The sequence below is a fragment of the Ranitomeya imitator genome, chromosome 1, assembly GCF_032444005.1.
Source record: "Ranitomeya imitator isolate aRanImi1 chromosome 1, aRanImi1.pri, whole genome shotgun sequence".
NCBI classification, from domain to species: domain Eukaryota; kingdom Metazoa; phylum Chordata; class Amphibia; order Anura; family Dendrobatidae; genus Ranitomeya; species Ranitomeya imitator.
The window spans coordinates 155,977,571-155,994,151 of NC_091282.1; the positions used below are offsets into that span (position 1 = coordinate 155,977,571).

Sequence of the window (16,581 nt, forward strand, 5' to 3'; positions counted from 1 at the left end):
TTTTTTTGAGCAATTCTGCAGATACATTGAATTATCATACTGAGCTTGCACTGATCCTACAATGTACTGTGTATAATTGTCCAGAGCTGCATTCACAATTCTGCTACCTTCTATTTGAACTAGACATATCATTAGTAGCTTGGCTGTTTAGCAATGCCATATGTTTCACGGCATTCTGAGATAGAGATTTTTTGCTCCCAAGAGCCCATGCATTATGTATTATGGATGCATTATACTACAACATAGCCTGTGTTAGGACACTATGGCATTTCCATGTTTCCATGTGATACCAAACTTATAGGAAAGCAATCCAGATTTTTCCCAATAGGAGTGCTTGAGGAGAAAAAGGTGTGGAATATTCCAGCACGTGTTGTACTACTGACAACACTAAATGGTATACTGTTTCCTTATGAAGTCACTATACGACAGTTTACATGCTCGTGCTCTATTAGGAAAGGTTAGAGAATCGTGGTCTTTACTTTGCAGAACAACAAATCAGAGTCTGCTATAAAGAATACTCTTTAATGCATTAAACAAGCTGGGATTGCCAGAAGAGCTGGGTCGAGAGTTTGCAGAATTCTGATTGCAGCTGTGGATTTAGCACTTTACTCTGGTACATAATAAATAAATGTATGTGCAATGCTTATATACACTGCTAAAAAAAATAAAAGGAACACTTAAACAACACAATGTAACTCCAAGACTCCAAGTCACTCTCACTTATGTGAAATCAACCTGTCCAGTTATGAAGCAACACTGATTGTGAATCAATTTCTCCTGCTGCTGTGCAAATGAAACAGACAACAGGTAGACATGATAGGCAATTAGCAAGGCAACCCCTATAAAGGAGTGGTTCTGCAGGGGGTGACCACAGACCATTTCTCTATTCTCATCTTTTTAGCTGTTGTTTTTGTCTCTTTTGCATTTTGTCATTGTTCTCACCCCTAGAGGTATTGTACAATAGTATGAGGCGGTGTCTACAACCCACAGAAGTTGTTCAGGTAGTGCAGCTCCTGCAGGATGGCACATCAATGCAAGCTGTTGTAAGAAGGGTAGCTATGTCTGTCAGCGTAATGTCCAGAGCATGGAGCAAATACCAGGAGACAGACCAGGACACCAGGAAATGTGGAAGAGGCTGTAGGGAGACAACAACCAGCAGCAGGACCGCTACCTCCTCCTTTGTGCAAGGAGGAACAGGAGGAGAAGTGACAGAGTCCTGCAAAATAACCTCCAGCAGGCCACTAACATCCATGTGTCTGCTCAAACTGTCAGAAACAGACTTCATGAGGGTGGTATGAGGGCCACAAGTGGGTGTTGTGCTTACAGTCCAACACTGCGCAGGGCAATTGGCATTTGCCAGAGAACACCGAGATTGGCAGATTCCATATTGGCACCTTGTACTCTTCAAGGATGAGAAATTCAGCAAGGAGAGAGTATAATGCAGTTAAATATGACTTTTAATTATATCATATAAAGGTGCTAGTGTTCAGTATAACCAGTGGTCAAGATAAAAATTGGTCTGGTCTCACCAATGTTCAAGGTTGTTCTATCCATCGCAGGCCCCTCCTATATAATATTGTGTACCCCTTTATTCCAAAATCTCCCCTGATGAACCCTCTAAACAGAGGGGGAAAAGCGTAGGGAGGCTACATACTTATTTGTGGGTATTATCTAACAGGTCTACACTTAGGGACTGCCCTTGTCAGGGCAGGAGCAAGCAGGGGTACAACAGGGAATAATAAAGGAAAGGAAATCTCCTTTCCCTACCCCTATTACCATGCTTGCTCTCTGCTCCTGCTTCATAAGATTAATGGAAAGAACAACCTTGAATGTTGGTGAGATCAAACAAACGTTTATTTTGAGCACTGGTTATACTGAGACTAGCACTTTATACACTGTTTTGGTTGTCTGTTGGTCATCAGTTGACGTTCTATTTTATATGATATAATTAAAAGTTATAATTTAATGCATTATACTCTCTCCTTTCTGAATTCTATTGTCTCTACTGAGAGGTTCATATTGGTTGGTTACAAATACCATATATATGCTGATTTTTTTCACGGATGAGAGCAGGTTCACACTAGGCACATGTGACTGGGTCTGGAGACGCTGTGGAGCAGGACCTCTAGCACAACCAGTTTGGCAGTGGTTCAGTAATGGTGTGGGGAGGCATTTCTTTGGAGGGCCGCACAGCCCTCCATGTGCTAACTAGAGGTACCCTGACTGCTACTAGGTGCCAGGAGGAGACCCTCAGACCATTGTGAGGGCATACGCAGGTGCACTGGGCTCCTTCTGATGCACGACAATGCTAAGCTTCATGCAGCTGAAGTGTGTCAGCAGTGCCTGCATGATGACGGCAGTGATGCTATGCACTGGCCGACCATTCCCCAAACCTGAAACCAATCGAGCACATCTGAGACATCATGTCTCGTTCCATTCACCAATGCCACATTGTATCACAGACTGTCCAGGAGTTGACTGATGCTTTACTTCAGGTCTGGTGGGAGATCCCTCAGGAGAACATCTACCCCCTCATCAGAACCATGCCCAGGCATTGTAGGGAGGTCATACAGGCACATGGAGGCCACATACACTATTGAGCATCATTTCCTTGTCTTGAGGCATTTCCACTGAAGTTGGATCAGCCTGTAATTTGATTTTCACTTTGATTTTAAGTATCATTCCAAATCCAGACCTTCATGGGATATTAATTTTTATTTACATTGATAATTTTTATGTTTAATTGTTCTCAACACATTCCACTATGTAATAAAGATTTGCAACTGGAATATTTCAATCAGTGATATCTAGGATATGGTATTTAATGTTCCCTTTATTTTTTTGAGCAGTGTATATTATATATGTCTTTATATATACACACCGTTATATATATAATATATACAAACATAACATAAATTTGCAGATATTTTGTTAATATATATTTGTATATATATATATATTGCAGAGTAAGAATGCTTTAAAAAAATAGAAGAATTAATAACGTATTTTTATTGCTGTAATTAAAAAAAGGAAGGTCTGGTTACTGAACAATAGAAAAGTCTAAATCATATTTGTTGTGATTGTCATTTGATCTCAAATTGGAATCAACTCTTCTAGCTACACTTGCGCACAGATTTTGAAGTATCTTGGCAGGAAAGTTGTTCCAAACATCTTGGAGAACTAAACGCAGATCTTCTATGGCAGCAGGCTTGTGCAAATCCTCTTGTCTCTTGTAATCTCAGGCAAAATCTAGGATGTTGAGATCAGGGCTGTGTGGGGTCATATCATCACTTTCAGAACTCCTTACTTTTCTTGATGCTGGATAGTTCTTAAAGAGAACATGTCTCCAGAAAAAAATGCTATTAACCTGCAGATATGGGGTTAATTTGCAGGTTAATATCATCATTAATCTGCCCAGCGCCTGCACTTAGCCGAGCGCTGCAGGGAAAAAATGAACTTTATTTTTCCCAGCAGCATTCTGCTTGCAGTAGAAAGGGGTGTCGCGGGTGCGGGTTCAGTCACTCTGAGTCTACAGAGCGGTGGCTGTAACTGCACCCCCAATGAAGAGCCAGTGTCAGTCAGGCTCAGGGACTCGGTTACAGCCGCCGCTCTCTGTACATAGAGCCGTGACTGAATCAGCACTGGCACCGCCCCTGTGACTGAGACTGGAATGCTGCCTGAGAGAATAACGTTAATTTCCTCCCCGCATCGGCAGGTTAATGACGCTATTAACATGCAGATATGGGGTAAATTTGCAGGTTGATAGAGTTTTTTCTGCTGACAGGTTCCCTTTAATGCAATGAGCCTATTGTGGGGGATCTGTAAAAGTCTACATCCACTGAAGATCTTTGGATAGTCCAGCGTTGACGCTGTTTCGAAGGGACAAGAGAGGTCACACCAAATTTTGATTTGATTTAGATTTTTCCTTTGCTCGTTGGCTTAGCATTGTTACTTTTTTCTATTTTTCAGCAGTTTTGCACACCTGCCTTAAACTTTTTCACAGTAAGTTATATATAATATGTGAAACTACATTTCATAGCAGTTGACTAGAATATTAAGAATGCTGTAGTATAAAATCAAAGTAAAAAATTCTCTCCCAATAAATGCCCTGTCACTCCAATGCTGTCGCTTTGGCCCCTGCCAGATTTGCAGCTATGACATTTTGCAGCAGTGACGCCTGCATGTACGTGCGACCCTCAAGTCCAGTGAATGACTGCAGCGTTCACGTGTATGTGTGAATGGAGAATGTGAAGTTATCACTGCTGGACAGTCAGGAATGACCTGACCTGTAGTGATGGAGTGATGGAGGCGTTAATGGATGAGTAATGCTTTCTCTGTTTGCTCTTATTATGTAATAGACTCCCTTTTAAGATTTTCCCTAGAAGCGGGTTATTGACTGAAATTTCAATTCTGTTCATTGGTTAATTTATCATAGGGAATCCAGTATTATACATTTACATTTTTTACTTGTACAAACAAAATATTTCCCTCATTTTGGTTCATTTGCTTGAAGAGTATGATTGTATGTGAGATATCCTAAGCAGCTGAGGAGCTTGAGGGACAGATCATAGAATGAATGACACCATAGCTTAAATATTCTAGTAGCTCACACAAGCCTGAGCTGATACACCAAAAACAGGGAACTGCTAGGCACTGAATCCAAAAGTGCATATTCTTCTTTAAAAATCCAAAGAATCACTCTGTATGAGAAGTATAGCTTTTTTTGGCTAAAGCATGTGCATATAGTGTGCAGCCTGTCTCAGCCATGTACTAATACAAGACAATATCTACACTATCCCGAATGCTGCACCACGCCACTGACCCGGGCAGAGCATTCACACAGCAAGACATGAACCTCCCCAGTTTATATCAAATTCGTATTGTACAATGGTATCTGCCTTTATACAATATATACAAATTGTCACAATCATGATAAAAAATACAGTATAAGGGAACATAAACAATGAGAATGCGTGTGAGGCCGCAGGGCTTCCCTTTTTCAGATGCCGTTCTCCTCCATGCGTAGCACCGGCTAACCAAGATTATTTTTCTTCCTTTTGCTGGGGCTGTGACCGGCGTCTGGTTTTAGTTCCCGATATTGCACCTGTTTATACATACAAAATCAGAGTCGGTGGATGATATGTTGTAACAGAAGGAATTAGCCAGTTTTATCAGCCTGAGAACAGAATTAAGGCCACAGCTGGGATTGGGGAATACGAGATAGAAAGATAGGAAGGAAGGGAGAAGTTGGAGAAGAAATGAGAAAGCTGTGGCTGGAAAAACACAACATGGATTGGGCAAAATTTCCCACCATAATGCACTACTGTTAAAACTAATTTTATAACATGAATGATTAGGTATTTCCTATTCTGGCAGGTACAGAAGCTGGAATCTTTGGACATTTGGGTTTGCATGATGTTCTTTCATGTAGTGTACTCCGACATATATTTGGTAAGAAACGCGCATTCAGTCAATTATGTCTAGGCAGATACTTTAGTTGAAGCAATAGATTTTCCACTGAGAACTGTGTGTGAAGTGAGTTTTGGCTATATTTGACAGGCTGATTTTTGCCAATAAATGAGCACTGACCTACTATATACCAGTTGATTGACAATGGTTTCTGTTCCCGTTCACTTAGCCAACAAAACCTTATGGCGAAAGAAGGATTGTTAAGACCACCTTTCTGTTACTATATGTAGTGCATGTTCTCGACAGCCCACCACCTGTACACACAGGATACCAATGAGTTGGCGAAAGTGTTTTGGCGGAAAACACATGGATTTTGATTTTTTGATCGACCATGTGTGAAGTTACACTTATCAATAGCTATAATCATGGTGAAAAAGACTAGATACTATAAATGTATGACAATGGGGCATGCTGAACAATCTTGGTGCATTTTTAGACACCTTGGTCTAACTTTATTCAACTTCTTGGTTAGCTTACTCAAGACCGGTGTTTCCAAAACTCCATGAAACTTACACTTTGGATATTTAAAAAAAATAATTTTCCCCAAGAAGCAGTGCCATATATAATATCCAATAGAAAAAACTCCAGGTAAAGAATCAAACTTTATTCCGGTGAGGTTAAAAAATGAATGAGATGTTCATTTTCATCCAGCAATATAGTATAACTTTCCTATGTGTTTCTCACTTTAAACCATGGATACGTGATTAAGGACTGGTTTACAGTCAGAAACACATAGGAAATATATACTATATTTCTGGATGAAAATGAACATGTCATTCATTTTTAAATTGCACTGGAATAAAGTTCGATTTTTTTTTTTAGCAGGATTTTCAGCTGGAGAAGTTTCTATTGGATGTATACAGTGCTGAGTTTAGCAGGGGTGGCTTCCCCGTGCCAAGGATCTCAGTCATATAGCGGTGTGAGTTAGTTGTTCCGATCTTTGCAATTTTGCATATATAATACACAGGTAGTATTAACATATTAACTGCAATAATTGATTGTACCTTGAGTACTTGTGCTGTAATGGATGCAATACAGTGTGTCAGTATGGGAGGCCAGTGTTTAACACAATTTCTTGGATACAAATACTCTGTATCATTCATTTTGTCAACTATAAATTAGCAGGTTAAGGAGCAAGACCCCTCATTTTAAGCTGTAGCTTTGAGAGGGCTCTGGGCTGTTTGCCATTATCTTCCCTAAGGAAAAGCAGCAACTCAAAAATAATGAAGATCAGCAATGTACAAAATAAATAGCTTTATATATAAAGGTCTGTCTCTGTATACAGTTTATAAGTTGGGAAAAGGCTAAAATGTAAGCCACCTGACAATATACAGCATACATTAGTAATACATTAAAGTCTATACACTGGGGAGAATTCACAGACATTACCACTTAGCTACACTATACCATTTCTGTCCCAAAATAACTCGAGTAAAATGCCTTATATCGTTCAATGCATATGGGATTTGTGATAGGTCTATATTTTTTACTTTCTAGTGTGGTTCTTGACCTTTCTACCATCATCACCATGTCTGGAGATATTGCAGGTGCTTCATTAGTAATGAATGTGGCTGATAAGAGGACCGTATTTCCAATGTCCCATTATCAGGCACATGTGCTTCTACAGTACACATTTTGTCACATTCAAGTAAAACAATGTGTCAAGCAACATAAAAATATACAAGTGCTTCTCACAAAATTTGAAAATCACCAAAATGTTAATTTATTTTCAGTTCTTCAATGCTAAAAGTGAAACTCATATATTATTTAGAGTCATTACAAACAAAGTGATCTATTTCAAGTGTTTATATCTGTTAATGTTGATGATTATGGCTTACAGCCAATGAAAACCCAAAAGTCACTGTCTCAGTAAATTAGAATAATTAACAAAAAACACCTGCAAATACTTCCTAAGTGTTTAAAAAGGTCCCTTAGTCTGTTTCAGTAGGCTTCACAATCACGGGGAAGACTGCTGACTTGAAAGAAGTCCAGAAGGCAGTCATTGACATTCCACAAGGAGGGTAAGCAACAAAAAGTCATTGCTAAAGAGGCTGGCTGTTCACAGAGTGCTGTATCGAAGCACATTAATGGAAAGTTGAATGGAAGTAAAAAGTGTGTGTGACGCCTAGGAGAGGCGAACTTCCAAGAGTGGACCCTCTGGTTCGAGGCACTGAAGCTCCCCCAGGTGAGCGAACCTTGTGGACCCGACCCCTATACAGGGATCGTCAGGGGCAGGCCCGGAGGAGTCAGATACAGAGATGGCTGGTACCAAGAGGGACGGCTCGTAGGGAAGCAGATACAACACGGATACAACAGACAGGACAACCATCAGCAAAGTAGCAGGGAGACAGGAACCTAGGAAGGCTAAGCAGGTTCAGAGAATACAGTAAGGGAGTACAGAGAACAGGACGACTGCAGAGAACACTAGAAGGAAGACCCCTAAGACACCAGGGAACGAGACCAGGAGAGAGATAGGGACCTCAGAGTAGAATCCAGGAGCCAAGGAAGCCCCGGGCAGGGCAGGAGCAAGGAACCCAGAGGCAGGATGAACCAGGGACTGCGGGTGACAGCAGCAGGGATAGGGTTAACTAATAAGGCTGACAGGTACATGCAGAGGCAGCCTAAGCATGAATACACAAAGTGGGTGCACACACAATAATCAGGCCCACCAGGGAGGGCGGCTTGATATACCTAGTGAAGGAGTCTGATTGGAGCAGCAGGACTTCCGGGTCACGCGCCATACATCTAAAGGGCCGGCAGAGTGCGCGGCTGCGGCCTAAGGCGCCTGCGCAGAACTGCCGCCGACCGTGGGACCGACAGTGCGGGAGGGACATGCCACGACCCCCGACCAGCAAGACGCCGAGGTGCTGGAGCCGAGGGGTAAGTATCGGGGAATGGGGCTGATGTGGCTGTGGTGTCCGTGGACATGACAGTGTGGTAGAAAAAAGTGCAAAAGCAATCTGGATAACCATAGCCTTGAAAGGATTGTTAAGAAAAGGCCATTCATAAATTTGGGGGAGATTTATAAGGAGTGGACTGCTGCTGAAGTCATTGCTTCAAGATCCACCACACACAGATGTATCCAGGACATGGGCTACAAGTGTCGCATTCCTTGTATCAAGCCACTCATGACCAATGGACAACGCCTGAAGCGTCTTACCTGGGCCATGGAGAAAAAGGACTGGACTGTTGCTCAGTGGTCCAAGGTGTTGTTTTCAGATGAAAGTTAATTTTGCATTTCATCTGGAAATCAAGGTCCCAGAGTCTGGAGGAAGAGTGGAGAGGCCACAATCCAAGCTGCTTGAGGTCTACTGTGAAGTTTCCACAATCAGTGATGGTTTGGGGAGCCAAGTCATCCCATGTGGGAGTAGAACCATCTCAAGGAGGATCACAAGGAAATGGACAGCATGTGACTTAAATATTAGTGTCTGAGCAAAGGGTCTGAATACTTATGACCATGTGATATTTCAGATTTTCTTTTTTATTAAATTTGCAACATTTTCTACATTTATTTTTTTTTCAGTCAAGATGGGGTGCCATCAAGGAGAAACCTGACAGTATGCATAATTACTCACTACCAGGATTTCTCAATCTGTAGCCCAATAAAATGATTGCAAAAATGAACTCCAAGCCTAATAAACCCCTTTATGCTTAGGTCTAATCCCAGAGGATGGCTAAGTTTTATTTTACAGATTAGTTGTGCATTGTGCCACCGATGTTTCTGCTGCTGCATTGTGTTGGAGAAGGTAGTCGCTGGTGGCAGCATTAATGGTTGTCAGGAGAAATAATATCTTTCCTCTATAAGTGCTCTTTACCATAAATCCATTGATCATTTCCAAAATACTGACAGTTCAGGTGCAGAGGGAGACAGTGTCATTAAAAGGGTGGTCTGAAGGTGAAACAAAATTTTATCTAAATCCCTATCTATTTGATGCCATAATCTAAGCTATTTTATAAAATACTTATTTTCAAAATTCTCCTCTGTTCCCAAGATACACTATCTAACTGCTAGTCTATATTTTATTTATTTTTATTTCCTGTCTTATGCCGATTTGTTACAATACCCGGTAGAGACCAGTGATGTCACCTGCGGTGGTGGTTCTGATCTCCTGCATGTCAGGTAGTGAAACACCACTGTGTTGCCAGCTCGTTACTGCAGATCTAAGTTGAGAAAAGAGTGGGCACTGTCACTGTGCACAAAGCACAGTGCAGAGAGTAAAGACAGGGCAGGGACCAGCTCAACCCCCAAAGGAGCTGATGCATTGTTTCAGAGGTGAGGTTGTGGCAGTGACCGCAGCCTCTGCCCACTGCTCTGCTGATGTTTCGTTTGTGTATCCCAGAATGCACTCGGGTTCTCAAACGAATTATCAGGAAGTAAAAAAAAAAAAATAGTCTAGTAGTTAGATACTGTAGTTAGGGAAGAATAGGGAATTTTTAAATCAAGTATATTACAATATAGTTTAGACTATGGCATCAAATAGATAGGGATTTAGATAAAATTTACTTTCACCTTTGGGAAACCCCATTAATCTAATAAAGAAAGGCACAATGGTCATGTAGAGAATGTATGGCACCTACCAGCTGCACATCAGAAGGAACTCTGGTGAGGAAGTCGAGGATCTCATTATTGTCAATCATATACGGACTACGAATCTTCTTTGTAAACTTATTTATTCCTACAATTGAAGAATAAAAAAAACCATGACTTAAAAACATTAACCATAATGATGGATACAATTAATTCTCGTATGATCTGATCATCGTTACGAAAGAAACCCTGCACTGCTTATCCGTTTTACCAAAAACAACTTCATACAGCGATTAAACAGGTTGTCCACTACTTTTTTCATTGATGACTTGTCAATAAGATAGGTCATCAATGTCTGAGCAGTCAGGTTCCAACACCTGGCGCTCCAACAGATCAGCTATTCTCGGTGTTGACCGGAACTGCCCGATTTCAGAGCTTCTTCGTCTCCTTAAAGTGGCGGCGCCAGGATACTACACATCCACCTATTATTGATTTGAATAGGTGATGCATGTGTAGTGCCTTGCCGCCGCCATTATCAGAAGATGGAGCAGCTCTGCAATTGCGCAATTCTAGCCACCGACACCGATAACAGCTGATCGGGATCAGACATGGATGACCTATCCTAAGGATAGGTCATCAATGAAAAAATAGTGGACAACCTCTTTAACCCCTTTACCCCCAAGGGTGGTTTGCACGTTAATGACCAGGCCAATTTTTACAATTCTGACCACTGTCCCTTTATGAGGTTATAACTCCGAAACGCTTCAACGGATCCTGGTGATTCTGACATTGTTTTCTCGTGACATATTGTACTTCATGATAGTGGTAAAATTTCTTTGATAGTACCTGCGTTTATTTGTGAAAAAAACGGAAATTTGGCGAAAATTTTGAAAATTTTGCAATTTTCAAACTTTGAATTTTTATGCAATTAAATCACAGAGATATGTCACACAAAATACTTAATAAGTAACATTTCCCACATGTCTCCTTTACATCAGCATCATTTTGGAACCAATTTTTTTTTTTGTTAGGGAGTTATAAGGGTTAAAAGTTGACCAGCAATTTCTCATTTTTACAACACCATTTTTTTTTAGGGACCACGTCTCATTTGAAGTCATTTTGAGGGGTCTATATGATAGAAAATGCCCAAGTGTGACACCATTCTAAAAACTGCACCCCTCAAGGTGCTCAAAACCACATTCAAGAAGTTTATTAACCCTTCAGGTGTTTAATAGGAATTTTTGGAATGTTTAAATAAAAATGAACATTTAACTTTTTTACACAAAAAATTTACTTCAGCTCCAATTTGTTTTATTTTACCAAGGGTAACAGGAGAAATTGGACCCAAAAAGTTGTTGTCCAATTTGTCCTGAGTACGCTGATACCCCATATGTGGCAGTAAACCACTGTTTGGGCGCATGGGAGAGCTCGGAAGGGAAGGAGCGCTATTTGACTTTTCAATGCAAACTTGACAGGAATTGAGATGGGACGCCATGTTGCGTTTGGAGAGCCACTGATGTGCCTAAACATTGAAACCCCCCACAAGTGACACCATTTTGGAAAGTAGACCCCCTAAGGAACTTATCTGGATGTGTGGTGAGCACTTTGACCCACCAAGTGCTTCACAGAAGTTTATAATGCAGAACCGTAAAAATAAAAAATCATATTTTTTCACAAAAATTATATTTTTGCCCCCAATTTTTTATTTTTCCAAGGGTAAGAGAAGAAATTGGACCTCAAAAGTTGTTGTCCAATTTGTCCTGAGTACGCTGATACCCCATATGTGGCAGTAAACCACTGTTTGGGCGCATGGGAGAGCTCGGAAGGGAAGGAGCGCAGTTTGACTTTTCAATGCAAAATTGACAGAAATTGAGATGGGACGCCATGTTGCGTTTGGAGAGCCACTGATGTGCCTAAACATTGAAACCCCCCACAAGTGACACCATTTTGGAAAGTAGACCCCCTAAGGAACTTATCTAGAGGTGTGGTGAGCACTTTGACCCACCAAGTGCTTCACAGAAGTTTATAATGCAGAACCGTAAAAATAAAAAATCATATTTTTTCACAAAAATTATATTTTTGCCCCCAATTTTTTATTTTTCCAAGGGTAAGAGAAGAAATTGGACCTCAAAAGTTGTTGTCCAATTTGTCCCGAGTACGCTGATACCCCATATGTGGCAGTAAACCACTGTTTGGGCGCATGGGAGAGCTCGGAAGGGAAGGAGCGCCGTTTGACTTTTCAATGCAAAATTGACAGGAATTGAGATGGGACGCCATGTTGCGTTTGGAGAGCCACTGATGTGCCTAAACATTGAAACCCCCCACAAGTGACACCATTTTGGAAAGTAGACCCCCTAAGGAACTTATCTGGATGTGTGGTGAGCACTTTGACCCACCAAGGGCTTCACAGAAGTTTATAATGCAGAGCCATAAAAATAAAACAAAATTTTTTTCCCACAAAAATTATTTTTTAGCCCCCAGTTTTGTATTTTCTCTAGGGTAAGAGGAGAAATTGGACCACAAAAGTTGTTGTCCAATTTGTCCTGAGTACGCTGATACCCCATATGTGGGGGGGAACCACCGTTTGGGCGCATGGGAGGGTTCGGAAGGGAAGGAGCGCCATTTGGAATGCAGACTTAGATGGAATGGTCTGCAGGCGTCACATTGCGTTTGCAGAGCCCCTAATGTACCTAAACAGTAGAAACCCCCCACAAGTGACACCATTTTGGAAAGTAGACCCCCTAAGGAACTCATCTTGATGTGTTGTGAGAGCTTTGAACCCCCAAGTATTTCACTACAGTTTATAACGCAGAGCCATGCAAATAAAAAATATTTTTTTTTCCACAAAAATTATATTTTAGCCCCCAGTTTTGTATTTTTCCAAGGTTAGCAGGAGAAATTGGACCCTAAATGTTGTTGTCCAATTTGTCCTGAGTACGCTGATACCCGATATGTGGGGGGGAACCACCGTTTGGGCGCATGGGAGGGCTCGGAAGGGAAGGAGCATCATTTGGAATGCAGACTTAGATGGATTGGTCTGCAGGCGTCACATTGCGTTTGCAGAGCCCCTAATGTACCTAAACAGTAGAAACCCCCCACAAGTGACACCATTTTGGAAAGTAGACCCCCTAAGGAACTTATCTGGATGTGTGGTGAGCACTTTGACCCACCAAGGGCTTCACAGAAGTTTATAATGCAGAGCCATAAAAATAAAACAAAATTTTTTTCCCACAAAAATTATTTTTTAGCCCCCAGTTTTGTATTTTCTCTAGGGTAAGAGGAGAAATTGGACCACAAAAGTTGTTGTCCAATTTGTCCTGAGTACGCTGATACCCCATATGTGGGGGGGAACCACCGTTTGGGCGCATGGGAGGGTTCGGAAGGGAAGGAGCGCCATTTGGAATGCAGACTTAGATGGAATGGTCTGCAGGCGTCACATTGCGTTTGCAGAGCCCCTAATGTACCTAAACAGTAGAAACCCCCCACAAGTGACACCATTTTGGAAAGTAGACCCCCTAAGGAACTCATCTTGATGTGTTGTGAGAGCTTTGAACCCCCAAGTATTTCACTACAGTTTATAACGCAGAGCCATGCAAATAAAAAATATTTTTTTTTCCACAAAAATTATTTTTTAGCCCCCAGTTTTGTATTTTCCCAAGGGTAACAGGAGAAATTGGTCCACAAAAGTTGTTGTCCAATTTGTCCTGAGTACGCTGATACCCGATATGTGGGGGGGAACCACCGTTTGGGCGCATGGGAGGGCTCGGAAGGGAAGGAGCATCATTTGGAATGCAGACTTAGATGGATTGGTCTGCAGGCGTCACATTGCGTTTGCAGAGCCCCTAATGTACCTAAACAGTAGAAACCCCCCACAAGTGACCCCATATTGGAAACTAGACCCCTCAATGAACTTATCTAGATGTGTTGTGAGAACTTTGAACCCCCAAGTGTTTCACTACAGTTTATAACGCAGAGCCGTGAAAATAAAAAATCTTTTTGTTTTCCCACAAAAATTATTTTTTAGCCCCCAGTTTTGTATTTTCCCAAGGGTAACAGGAGAAATTGGTCCACAAAAGTTGTTGTCCAATTTGTCCTGAGTACGCTGATACCCGATATGTGGGGGGGAACCACCGTTTGGGCGCATGGGAGGGCTCGGAAGGGAAGGAGCATCATTTGGAATGCAGACTTAGATGGATTGGTCTGCAGGCGTCACATTGCGTTTGCAGAGCCCCTAATGTACCTAAACAGTAGAAACCCCCCACAAGTGACCCCATATTGGAAACTAGACCCCTCAATGAACTTATCTAGATGTGTTGTGAGAACTTTGAACCCCCAAGTGTTTCACTACAGTTTATAACGCAGAGCCGTGAAAATAAAAAATCTTTTTGTTTTCCCACAAAAATTATTTTTTAGCCCCCAGTTTTGTATTTTCCCAAGGGTAACAGGAGAAATTGGTCCACAAAAGTTGTTGTCCAATTTGTCCTGAGTACGCTGATACCCCATATGTTGGGGTAAACCCCTGTTTGGGCACACAGGAGAGCTCGGAAGGGAAGGAGCACTGTTTTACTTTTTCAACGCAGAATTGGCTGGAATTGAGATCGGACGCCATGTCGTGTTTGGAGAGCCCCTGATGTGCCGAAACAGTGGAAACCCCCCAATTATAACTGAAACCCTAATCTAAACACACCCCTAACCCTAATTCCAACGGTAACCCTAACCACACCTCTAACCCTGACACACCCCTAACCCTAATCCCAACCCTATTCCCAACTGTAAATGTAATCTAAACCCTAACCCTAACTTTAGCCCCAACCCAAACTGTAGCCCCAACCCTAACCCTAGCCCTAACCCTAACCCTAGCCCTAATCCTAGCCCTAACCCTAGCCCTAACCCTAGCCCTAACCCTAGCCCTAACCCTAGCCCTAACCCTAGCCCTAACCCTAGCCCTAACCCTAACCCTAGCCCTAACCCTAGCCCTAACCCTAGCCCTAACCCTAGCCCTAGCCCTAACCCTAGCCCTAACCCTAGCCCTAATGGGAAAATGGAAATAAATACATTTTTTTTTATTTTTCCCTAACTAAGGGGGTGATGAAGGGGGGTTTGATTTACTTTTATAGCGAGTTTTTTAGCGGATTTTTATGATTGGCAGCCGTCACACACTGAAAGACCCTTTTTATTGCAAAAAATATTTTTTGCAATACCACATTTTGAGAGCTATAATTTTTCCATATTTTGGTCCACAGAGTCATGTGAGGTCTTGTTTTTTGCGGGACGAGTTGACGTTTTTATTGAAAACATTTTTGGGCACGTGACATTTTTTTATCGCTTTTTATTCCGATTTTTGTGAGGAAGAATGACCAAAAGCCAGCTATTCATGAATTTCTATTGGGGGAGGCGTTTATACCGTTCCGCGTTTGGTAAAATTGATAAATCAGTTTTATTCTTCGGGTCAGTACGATTACAGCGATACCTCATTTATATCATTTTTTTATGGTTTGGTGCTTTTATACGATAAAAACTATTTTACAGAAAAAATAATTATTTTTGCATCGCTTTATTCTCAGGACTATAACTTTTTTATTTTTTTGCTGATGATGCTGTATGGCGGCTCTTTTTTTGCGGGACAATATGACGCTTTCAGCGGTACCATGGTTATTTATATCTGTCCTTTTGATCGCGTGTTATTCCACTTTTTGTTCGGCGGTATGATAATAAAGCGTTGTTTTTTGCCTCGTTTTTTTTTTTTTTTTCTTACGGTGTTTACTGAAGGGGTTAACTAGTGGGCCAGTTTTATAGGTCGGGCCGTTACGGACGCGGCGATACTAAATATGTGTACTTTTATTGGTTTTTTTTTTTTATTTAGATGAAGAAATGTATTTATGGGAATAATATTTTTTTTTTTTTTTCATTATTTTGGAATATTTTTTTTTATTTTTTTTACACATTTGGAAATTTTTTTTTTTACTTTTTTACTTTGTCCCAGGGGGGGACATCACAGATCAGTGATCTGACAGTTTGCACAGCACTCTGTCAGATCACTGATCTGATAGGAGTGCAGGCTGCTTCACAGTGCCTGCTCTAAGCAGGCTCTGTGAAGCCACCTCCCTCCCTGCAGGACCCGGATCCGCGGCCATCTTGGATCCGGGGCTCGAGCAGGGAGGGAGGTGAGGAGACCCTCGCAGCAACGCGATCACATCGCGTTGCTGCGGGGGGCTCAGGGAAGCCCGCAGGGAGCCCCCTCCCTGCGCGGTGCTTCCCTGTACCGCCGGCACATCGCGATCATCTTTGATCGCGGTGTGCCAGGGGTTAATGTGCCGGGGGCGGTCCGTGACCGCTCCTGGCACATAGTGCCGGATGTCAGCTGCGATAAGCAGCTGACACCCGGCCGCGATCGGCCGCGCTCCCCCCGTGAGCGCGGCCGATCGGCTATGACGTACTATCCCGTCCAGGGTCAGATAAGCCCAGGGCACCTCGACGGGATAGTACGTCTAAGGTCACAGAGGGGTTAATGAGAAGAGTGGAGGGTGAGAGGCGATCAACTTTTAATGAAGTGCAAAGTTTGTTAACCTCCTGAATGTCTTCAA

General features: G+C 42.0%; 1 protein-coding gene across 3 annotated transcripts in view; it reads right to left on the reverse strand.

Moving 5' to 3' along the window:
- Nucleotides 1-2,701: 2,701 nt before the first annotated feature.
- The window catches only part of MCTP1 (multiple C2 and transmembrane domain containing 1), a 1,531,547-nt gene continuing 1,517,667 nt past the window's right edge, over nt 2,702-16,581 (reverse strand). For all 3 annotated transcript variants that reach the window (XM_069751887.1, XM_069751881.1, XM_069751897.1), the window contains 2 exons: nt 10,048-10,145; nt 2,702-5,104 (listed from right to left, as the gene is read on the reverse strand). In XM_069751887.1, the coding sequence (XP_069607988.1) occupies nt 5,033-5,104; nt 10,048-10,145 (170 nt within the window). In that variant the 3' untranslated portion in view covers nt 2,702-5,032. The remainder of the gene's footprint in view (nt 5,105-10,047; nt 10,146-16,581) is intronic.